This window comes from Arachis duranensis, chromosome 7 (assembly GCF_000817695.3).
Source record: "Arachis duranensis cultivar V14167 chromosome 7, aradu.V14167.gnm2.J7QH, whole genome shotgun sequence".
Classification (NCBI taxonomy): domain Eukaryota; kingdom Viridiplantae; phylum Streptophyta; class Magnoliopsida; order Fabales; family Fabaceae; genus Arachis; species Arachis duranensis.
Genome location: NC_029778.3, coordinates 18,197,807 through 18,208,810, shown reverse-complemented (window position 1 = coordinate 18,208,810; position 11,004 = coordinate 18,197,807). Strand labels below are relative to the sequence as shown.

Genomic DNA, 11,004 nt, shown 5'->3' with positions numbered 1-11,004 from the left:
ATTTTGGTGTTGACTTGACCAATGAGACATATGAAAATAGACATTCATACCTAAAGGGGGGTGGTTCAGTGAAACAGAACAAAGGACCCACTAGATCTGAAAGAGTCGTCCTAGATGATGAAGATGAGGATTGTGTCCCTGAGAATTCTCCTGCTCCTTCCACCGAGGGTACTTCCATTTCCACTGGGAAGAAATCCACTCTGCTGAATGTGGTCAAGGATGTAGCTCAAGAGTTTGTATCTCAATCTAATCACATGATTGCCATGAGCAAGGAACAAAGGAAGTTAGCTAGCAAGCATGAGAACTTTCTGAAGAAATCAAGGGATAGGGTGGCTGTGCTCATGACCTTCATTGATAACCTTAACAATGATGAAGACATTGCCACTGATGTTGAAGAGGATGCTGCCTCGGAAGGAGATGGTTCTGATGCCTAAGATTTGTCTCATGAAGACTGCTGCTGATGCTCTCGTTTTGTCTCATGAATTTTATTTATTCTGCATCTGTTGAACTTTTTTTTAATTTTTTGGATGACTGTAATAACTCTAAATACTGCTGCACTTTTGTTGGTTTAGTTAGAACTTTTGAACTACTATCTAACCTTTCCTTGCAGGATTTGCATTGATGTTTGGATGACTGTAATAACTCTAAATACTGTTGCACTTTTGTTGGTTTAGTTAGATCTTTGAACTGTGATCTAACCTTTTCTTGCAGGATTTGTATTGATGTTTTTTGTTGATTTTGTTTATTTTCCACCCTTGATGACAAAAGGGGGAGTAATAGCACTAGAATTTGATCCCTTTGCTGCTGATATTAGATTAATGTTGGGCTGATTATGTGATGTTGCTCATTTGATATCTCTTAGACAAGATAAATGTGTATAGCTCTTTATTGTGCTTTCTTTAAGTACAATGCATAAACAAGAACAAAGAGGAAAGCATAAATTCCAAAGAAATCAGATGGGCCAAACGGGTTACATGATCCAAGCCCGAACTGGTTTCAGAATTGAAATTCCCTCTCTCTTGCTTAACTAAAAGCAACGTTCTTCTTCCTTCTAATCAAGTCACATCAAGATTTCAGAAAAAGCAAGAAAGAGAAAGAGAAGAAAAGCTTCTTCCATAAGCCATGAACCAAAGAAGCAAGAGAGAGAGAGAGTTGAAGCTTGAAGCACAGAAGCTAAAACAGAAATCCCAAGCTAAATCAAGCTTAAGAAAGGTAAACCATATCATCTTGCATGCATCAGATCTTCATCCTTTCTTCCCTACTCTCTGCTCTATCCGAAAATGGCTTTGAAGGGAAAGTTGTTCTCTGCCCTATTCTGCTTTACATCGACGGTCACAAGTGATACTTGGGGACCAAGTAGTTTCTCAATGGCTAAGATCAAGTTGACCATGAGAAGATTTCTATGGTTACTGCTTTGTGGCTTTCGGTCAAGATGAGGAAGTCAGAGGGAAAGTTTCTACTCTGAGGATTAAGAAGAAAAAGTGGATCTGTGGTTGGTGAAGCTCAAGGCTCAAGATGTTGACCTTGGAAGAAGAACCAAGGAACATGCAAGGAGATAAAAAGAAGCTTGTTGTTCATTCTGAAGCAAGGAGAGAAAATCAGAGTTTGAAAGTTTTGTTCTGAGAAAGCTCTTTGAAGAAGTTCAACTAACTGGACAGTGTAACCTACTCAAAGGTGCATTCCGCCAGTATGAAGAACTGAATCAGAGGCTTGCTAATCTGGTTTTTCGCATAGCACAGAGGCTGTTGTTGAAGTCAATCTCCTTCATGTTTTTCTGATTGTAATGTACTTTTCTAAGCTTATCTTTCTGTAATTTCTTGAGAGAAAAGGCAAAGTGAGAAAGCTTAAGAAAAAGCCATGAGTGAAAAGGCTGAGAGATACACTTGAGAGAAAAGCCTAGAGTTATTTTCAGATTTCTTTAGGTTGGTTAAGTGTCTTGTATCTTATTCCTGTTTGGTATCCCTTTCTTAGTTGGGTTAGCACTAAGAGTAAATAGTTAGGTGTTAGCATAGCCAATATCAAGTTAGGTTAGAACTTGAGTGTGAAATTGGTGTATGTAATACTGTTAACTATAGTGAAATTTTTCCATATTTGTGGAGGAGACTGGATGTAGGTTGCATAGTACAAAGCAACCGAACCAGGATATATGCTGGTGTAAGCCTTTTCTTCTCTGTCATGTTCTGTTTTCCGTTATTCATGAGACAAAAATAAATTGTCTCATAAATTTCCGCTGCTGAGTTCAAACAGAATCAGATCTGTAACTTCTACTAAAAAGGTCATAACAGCAACTTAAAAAGAAGGCATAGATTCAACCCCCCTTCTCTAAGCCTACTACAACCTTCAGTCCACTATTAGTGGACAAAATAATTTCCTTCACTTCTGAATCCCAAACAATTCGATTGGGGTCAGTACACAGATTTAAAGTCATTTCTTCAACTTTTCCTCCATTTCTAAGTTCGTAGCCTTCGCAGTTGCTTCATCGATATTACCCACCAAATAAAAGGCTTACTCGGGAAGACTGTCTAATTCTCCAGAAAGAATCAATTTAAACCCTCTAATTGTTTCTGCTAGACCTACATATTTTCCTGGCGAACCGGTAAATACTTCTACTATGAAAAAAAGCTATGATAAGAAACGCTCAATTTTTTGTGCTCTTGCTACAGTTAAGCGATCCTCTTCGGATAATTCGTCCAACCCAAGGCTAGCTATAATGTCCTGAAGTTCTTTGTAATGCTGTAAAGTTTGTTTAACTCTTTGCGCAGTTTTATAATGTTCTTCACCAACAATCTGAGGTTGGAGTATAGTTGACGTTGAATCTAAAGGATCTATAGCTAGATAGATACCTTTGACAGCCAATCCTCTTGATAGTACGGTCGTAGCATCCAAATGTGCAAATGTCGTAGCAGGGGCAGGGTCGGTCAAATCGTCTGCGGGTACATAAACTGCTTGAATAGAAGTTATAGACCCTTCTTTGGTAGAAGTAATTCTTTCTTGTAAAGAACCCATTTCGGTACTAAGGGTCGGTTGATAACCTACAGCGGAAGGCATTCGACCCAATAAGGCTGACACTTCGGATCCCGCTTGGACGAATCGGAAGATATTGTCGATAAATAGAAGCACGTCTTGTTCATTAACATCTCTGAAATATTCCGCCATATTTAGGGCAGTTAAACCAACTCTCATACATGCTCTAGGCGGTTCATTCATTTGATCGTACATTAGAGCAACTTTTGATTCTCCAATAATTTTTTCATTAATTACTCCAGATTCTTTCATTTCCATGTAAATATCATTTCCCTCACGAGTACGCTCCCCCACTCCGCCAAATACGGATACACCGCCATGAGCTTTGGCAATGTTATTGATCAAAGCCTACTTAAGTGAATGCGGATCCACCTTCCAAGTATCATTGACTTAACCTTCTCCCAAATAAGACCAAAATCAATGCCAAATACAAGAAATGCCAACAGTGAGAGAAAACTACAAAAGATCAATACTACTGCTGAAGTTTTGTTTTATGAGAATGAAAAAGGGTCGGGCTCAAAGCCCCTTATCGGATCCCATTGAAATAGGATCCACACAAGGAAAAGCACTTGCCATTCGTTGGTTATTAGGGGCATCCCGAAAACGTCCGGGTCGAAATATGGCTAAAGAATTAAAAAAATATTAATAAAATAATTTTTTTTTATAATAATAAAAAAGAACTTTGTTGTTTAACTTAATTCTTGAATTTCTATGAAAAAAAATCAGAAAAATCGGGCCCCCTCTTTTTTATTGTATGTAATTTGTTCTCAATAAGGATATCCAAGAACAAACAATTTTTATTGGAAATATTCCTCTAATGAACTCCTTGGGAACTTCTATAGTAAATGGAATTTATAGAATTATAATCAATCAAATATTGGAAAGCCCTGGTATCTATTATCGGTCAGAATTGGACCATAACAGGATTCTGGTCTTTAGCTCTGTTGCTCCTAGAACAGCCTTCAATATGAAATGTTAATTAGCCCGTGGCTACTTCACTATTCAACTCGGGATGCTAACTGTATTCATAGCTTTCCATATCTCGGAACCAGATCTACTTTCTCATCGGCATTCTCTAAATGATTTACGTTATGGTCTTGAACTCTCGATATATCATATGTCTCAGCATGTTATATTCGATACGGGTAGGAGAAGAACCCGACTCGGTATTCTTTTCTTAAAAAAAGAAAAAGATAAGATCCTAGCTGCAGTCGAGGCTCCATCTCTAAATGGATAATATTTTTGTCTTAAGGGATACGAGTTTTTGAAAATAAAGGAGCAATATCAACGCAGTTTCTATTGCTCCTTTACTTTTTTTATATACATATTAGCAGATAAAAAAAGAATGGAAACATAAATAGAATTAGAAAAAACATAAAAATGATAACAAAATCCGTAGCTAAATCTGCCCAATTTTCCCTTCATGTATGGTTACCGGATGCTATGAAGGGGCCTACTCCAATTTTTGCTCTTATACATGCTGCTATTATGGGTCCTACCTCTCTATCTATTTCTGAGATGTTTGGATTTTTCAAAACTCCATGGACATGCAGAAGAGAAATGCTATTTCCACTCCTCAGTAACGGTCGGACGATAATAAAAGGTCATAGCAAACCCCGTTGCTACTTGGACTAAAAAGCAAGTAAGTGTAATTCCTCCTAAACAATAAAATATGTTGACATGAGGAGGGACATATTCAATGGTTCAATGGTCCAACCGAAGTCAAATTGTGGTTGAACCAGTTTAATTAAAAATAAAATAAAATAATTAAAATTTTCAAAATGAACATTATGTTTCATCATTAAAATAAAAAATTTCTAATTAATTTATAATCAACAACAAGCCAACAACTAAGAAATTAACTCAGAATTAAAACAATAGTACAAAATTAACTAAGAAAATTAACAACAATCAACAATAATTGAAGTAGAACAAAAACAACAATCAATTCCTGATTTTTTCTGATAGTTACATGTAGTGACACGGACACAAATGCATGTATTTGAAAAATTCTCTTCATTGTTCCAGTAATAGAAAAGTTTAAGGAAGATAGAGTCTCGAACTGAACAACTATATCTGAGCAAGGGATTCCAAAATGGGAATGATAGGAAGATAGCTCCTAAGATCCTTTTAACATAAGCATAAGCATTGAACACTTTAGACTAGGAGGTAAAGCATTCAGGAGCTGTTACAGAATAAGGTCTGACAGAATCAGCTGTAAAAATAGATTCTTCGCATGCCATGTATGTGCTTTACCCTGACTTTACTCTAAAAAGCTCTTTCTTTGCAAGTGGCAAGCAGACTATAGCTATGGTTCTATGGTTAATGACTTAATGCTGGAAAGAAGGGTATTCAAGTTTGTTTTTCTTTGTAACACTGTAAAGTTTGTTTAACTCTTTGTGCAGTTTCATAATGTTCTTCACCAACAATCCGAGGTTGGAGCATAGTTGACGTTGAATCTAAAGGATCTACAGCTGGATAGATACCTTTGGCAGCCAATCCTCTTGATAGTACAGTCGTAGCATCCAAATGTGCAAATGTCGTAGTAGGGTTGGAAGTTAGCTTTTGCTCTTTCATATTAGTTAAGGCTAATATTAATATATTGTCCTTCTAAATATCTATGCCATTTCTGAATTGCCACAATGCATACATGATATATCTTTTGTTTATTAAATCTACAGATCCTGTAGCAGAAGATACGTTTTATTAATTGAATGCGAGTGTGCCTTGACGAAGATATTTATGCTAGTGATAGAATAGAAGTGTTTTTATTTCTGAAATCTCACTCTTTTGATTGGGCTGTTTAACACTTCAAACCTCAGATATAGTTGTTCAGTTCGAGACTCTATCTTCCTTAAACTTTTCTATTACTGGAACAATAAAGAGAGTTTTTCAAATACATGCATTTATGTCCGTGTCACTACATGTAACTATCAGAAAAAATCAGGAATTGATTGTTGTTTTCGTTCTGCTTTAATTATTGTTGATTGTTGTTAATTTTCTTAGTTAATTTTGTACTATTATTCTAATTCTGAGTTAATTTCTTAGTTGTTGGCTTGTTGTTGATTATAAATTAATTAGAAATTTTTTATTTTAACGATGAAACATAATGTTCATTTTAAAAATTTTAATTATTTTATTTTATTTTTAATTAAACCGGTTCAACCACAATTTGACTTCGGTTAGACTATTGAACTATTGAACCCAATGTTCTGAAAACCGGTTCGAACCGGTCGAACCGGGAACCGCTGTTAAATACGGTTCGGATAAATAGTAAAACCGCCAATTTTAAAAACCGGAATTGAGTCGCCGAACCGGCCGGGAACCGGTCGGTCGAACCGAACCGTGACCCGGCCGGTTTTTTAAATTTAGGCAAAACGCTGCGTTTTGCATGGTAAAAGGGCCAAAAGCCCAAAACGAAAAGAGAACCCTAGCCACCCACTCCTCTCCTCTCCTCTCGAGCCTCAGCCTCCACTGTCACCAGTTCTCACTCCTCTCAGCCTATGTTCTGCTTGCCCAAATCATTCACTCTCCCTTATCCAACCCTAGCTACTCTTTTCGACCCACTGCCGCCTCTCCGTCGAGCCACTGCCGCGTCCGTCCGTCGAGCTCGGCCACCGTTCGTCCGTGTAGCCACTGCACCCAAGTCTCCAACTCCCCTGCTCTCTTCTTCCGCGAGCTCGCCCCATCCCCTACTCTTTGCATCTTCTTGCCATCAGCTTCATCTTCTTGCCGTCGTGTGGTCGGTGTCGTCCATCAATGAAGGGTCTGTCGGCGTCGCCTTCGAAGGTCAGTGAACGTCTTGCTCGCTTGTTCTTCAGTTGTTCAGTTGTTCTTCATTTTTTCCTACTTTTTTATGCTCTGTTTTTGCGATTAGCTCTGATTTTGTGTGTTGCGATTTTATTGATTAATGAATATTTTGTGATTAGCTCAGGTTCTTTACTGATTATTGATTTTTTACTGATGTGATTAAACACCATGGCAGTTAGATTACCTCTGGAAACGGTGCCAAGAATTGTGAATCCGCAATATTATTTTTTATTTAGGATTTACGATTCAATCAAGAATTGACTTTGGTATTATTTAAGAGCAGATTGCTGTTTTTGGCACCTGTATCACTAAAAAGTATTTAAAAAACCATAGTGTATGTGAAGCTGAAAGTGAGTGACATATTGTTTTCATGGATAATTCAACTTGCTGCATCGCATTACTAAGTATCTTTGTTCTAATGAATAAGAAAAAAATATAAATTGATATGAATCGAACAGGTTCTCCTCTTGTGAATAGGTTTTGCACTTGACTATGGAATAGGTAACTGTTATTGTTGAAATTATTGCTTAAAATGGATTTGTTATGCTGCTGCTGCTATAAATTAATTTATTTCTAGCTCTTGACCTCTTAACAGAATAGTTGGATACCCTAATTTTTTTCACTGTGAAGTGTGAAGGTTGTGAAGCTCTGTGAAGTGTGAACTGAACTGTGAACTTTGTTTAGGCGTACTTGATTTATAAATCTACTTTCTTTGCAATTGTCTCTAAGCATACTTGATTTTCTGGATTTAGAGTTATTTTTTTTTTTGAATTTCTGGATTTGAATTTTGAATTCGTGTTTGATCTGCAATTTCTGTTTGATTCTTCTTATTGTTGTTGTGGTTGAAATTCAAAATTGAAATCTGGTTCCTCTTCTTCGTCAATTTCATATTCTAGACTTGTTCATTATCTTTGCATTTAAGTGAGCAATTATAATCTGTTATCTGCTTATATTACTCTTCTAGGACAAACTCTAGCGATGGCTCAAGGCAGGAGAAATATGGAATGACTAACAAACTCCAAGGAGAGCCTAAGGATGCGGTTTGTAAAACTGATTTTTGAATAGGTTCAATTTTTCATGTTCTCTGGTTTTAAAACTGGATTTTATAAAAAAACTGGATTTTAGATTTGGATTTTAAAAAAACCAGATTTAAAACTGGTTTTGCATGTAAAACCGGATTTAAAACCGGTTTGTAAATAAAACTGGATTTAAATTTTAAATCCGGTTTAGAACCGGTTTTTGTTTTTTCAAACCGGTTTAGAACCGGTTTTGCTCTTCAATCCAGTTCTGGTTTGGTTTCCTGAACCATAAAACTGGTTTTGAAGTGGATCCAGTTTGGGATTTTAAAAATCCAAACCATGCCCACCCCTAGTAACTATCAGAAAAAATCAGGAATTGATTGTTGTTTTCGTTCAGCTTTAATTATTGTTGATTGTTGTTAATTTTTTTAGTTAATTTTGTACTATTGTTCTAATTCTGAGTTAATTTCTTAGTTGTTGGCTTGTTGTTGATTATAAATTAATTAGAAATTTTTTATTTTAACAATGAAATATAATGTTCATTTTAAAAATTTTAATTATTTTATTTTATTTTTAATTAAATCGGTTCAACCACAATTTGACTTTGGTTAGACTATTGAACTATTGAACCAATCACTCGACTGGTTCATTAACCGGTTTAGGTCTCACAACTTTGGTTTTAGTTTAGGACTTGGGTTTTTGTGTTTTCTTCATTAACCTATAATAACCTTTCTTTCTTTTTTGGTCCACTAACCTTTTCTTGGTCATAACCTATAATAACCTACAAGGACAAACATGACTAATTTATAATTTTTAAAGGATAAATTTAATTAAAAAAATCTCTCAAAAACTAATTTAGAAGACTAATTTAGAAAACGAGTGATCTTTCAGGACTAATTTGACCATTTATTCAACCCTAGATTAGTTTGCTTTACCCATTATCCTCTTGCCCCTGGGCCCAGGCCCAGGCCCAAGCGTTGATCTGTTTTGTCTTTCTCTGAATGAGGCTTCTCGGCTCTTGCTAGCTGACCTCGCTTCCCTTCTTCTCCGCGGCGGCCTACTCTCTTTTCTGCTTAACAGCTGCCTCCTCTTCTCCCCTCTGCCGCCTCCTCTCCACCGGTCTGCTCCGCCTCTCTGCCTCTACCTCTGTTTTTTTGTTTTTGCTGCTACACTGTTTTAATTTTTATTGTTAATCAAGTGCTAATGTTGCTGCTGCTATCGTTGTATTGTTGTTGGTCCTGCTGTTGCTAAATTGCTGACTAAATTATTGATAAAATTTCTGATCACATTATTGATCAAATTAGGTTGTTATGTTCAATCCTTTTTTTTTCCTGGTCATATTATGGTATATACAATCTTTGTTGAGGGTGCCTAAATGCTTATGCCACAGCATTTGCAAAAATAGTAGATACAAAAGCTTTAGATTGGGATTTTGATAATAAAATTTAATATTAGCTTTGTTATTTATGATGGTTGATAATAAAATTTAGTATTAACTTTGTTTATTTTTTATTTGGTACTTGAGATTAGTTACATGAGATTTTGGTGGATAATTTTGGATTTTTTTTATGAATTGTAATAATTGAATATAAATTATTTTGTTGAGTGACAGTTGAAGTTGAAGCTGAAGCATGGAGGGTCTGCGGCAAATATGGTGTCAACAGCACCGGTCTCTTTCTCAGCTTCTTTTCCTCCGATCAATTTCTTCCAAGATTTTTGTCAAAGGTACATAGCTACACACACCCTTTTCGTTTTCCTGGGACTCTCCCTCTCTTGTGTAGTATCATTATTACTATTTGCAAACTTGAGTACCAAAAATTTAGTTTGATTTTTTCAATAGTCTGCTAATTTGAGCTGTTTTCTTGATTATCTTAAAGTTCTGTTCAAGCAATTGCTTTTACTATGGACATTTGAATAACTGCAGAGCACGGCTGGTTATTCCTGCTATTGGTTTTAGCATTGGATTCAAATGGATTGATTCAACATTGGGGGTTTATACTTAATGAAATCTGTTTTGCACATCATTGCTGTAAAAGATGATTTCAGAAATAGAAGTAAAGCAAATGGTCCCAGAGCAATTAGAAAAAGGAAATAATAGCATATTACAATGCAACTAAGTAGTTGCAGCCGCCAGCCGCCTTTGAGTAGGAATCAAGCAATAACTTGCATTACTTTAGATTTAATGATTTCTTTATTTATTACTGTTATAGAAGTGTTTGATTTGCCTTTGCCCCGAAATTTAAGTTCTCTTGTTTTGCTGTTGCTGTGACATGAACTGAATGAAAATCTTGGTGCAGGTTTAGCATTTTCTACCACAAAAGAGAAATTAGCTGAAGCCTTTTCAGAATATGGCAATGTCCTAAATGGTATGTTCTTCTATTCTCACTACAAGCATTGAACATGAACGTCCCCATATTAAAATCTTAATGTACCTGTCAATGTCATTTCCCTTTTCCAGCTGATATAGTACTGAACAAAGCCAAGAACAGATCTAAGGGTTTTGGATACGTGACCTTTGCTAAGGAGGAAGAAGCCCGCAAGGCACAGATGGCCATGAATGGAAAGGCAAGAATCTAGTACCTTTATTTTTCTCTTCTGTGAAATGCCAAAATTCATAAATGAATCAACCCTTTACTTTTTCTTTTGTTGCAGATATTGCATGGACGTGTTCTGTACGTGGATATGGAACCAAATAAGAAACCAGAAAAATCATCTTTTGACAAGGCAACTACTGATGGTTGATTTGATCCTCAGTGATGCTTTGCATAACCACTAATTATTCTGACTCACAAGGGGGAACTTGATACATTCCAAGCCTAAGATTAAATTGTGAATTTAGTAGAATTCTCTTTAGAGTTAGCAACTGGCTTGAACATAATGCATCAGAATGGGACCTTAAACATGAGAAGAAGGAGCTGCATCTCCTCTCAGTGTTTTGCATATAACAATGTTGTTTTGTTCACATTGTATAAGTTCTCTCTATTTTGATCCACCAATGATGTTAAGCGTGGTAGTGGTCACATTCACAGCTAGTAACGGGTCCCTGCTTGCTAATCATGCTTGTTGAGAAGTAAATTTTTATGTAAACACCTTTGCAAAGCATGGCATGCTCGTAAAGGATGAGATCTCAATAAATCTGTTTATTTTCCTA

The 11,004-nt window shown here is 36.2% G+C and overlaps 1 protein-coding gene and 1 pseudogene across 1 annotated transcript; one reads left to right on the top strand and one right to left on the bottom strand.

Moving 5' to 3' along the window:
• Positions 1 to 2,424: 2,424 nt before the first annotated feature.
• On the bottom strand, positions 2,425 to 5,601 carry LOC127740514 (ATP synthase subunit beta, chloroplastic-like; annotated as a pseudogene).
• A 3,314-nt stretch (positions 5,602 to 8,915) lies between these two features.
• LOC107458156 (small RNA-binding protein 11, chloroplastic) lies at positions 8,916 to 11,004 on the top strand (the record flags this gene model as incomplete). The annotated part of the gene is given in 5 exon segments (XM_016076365.3): positions 8,916 to 8,972; positions 9,466 to 9,578; positions 10,151 to 10,219; positions 10,312 to 10,418; positions 10,506 to 11,004. Coding segments are annotated over 4 exon segments (360 nt in total). The 3' UTR covers positions 10,596 to 11,004.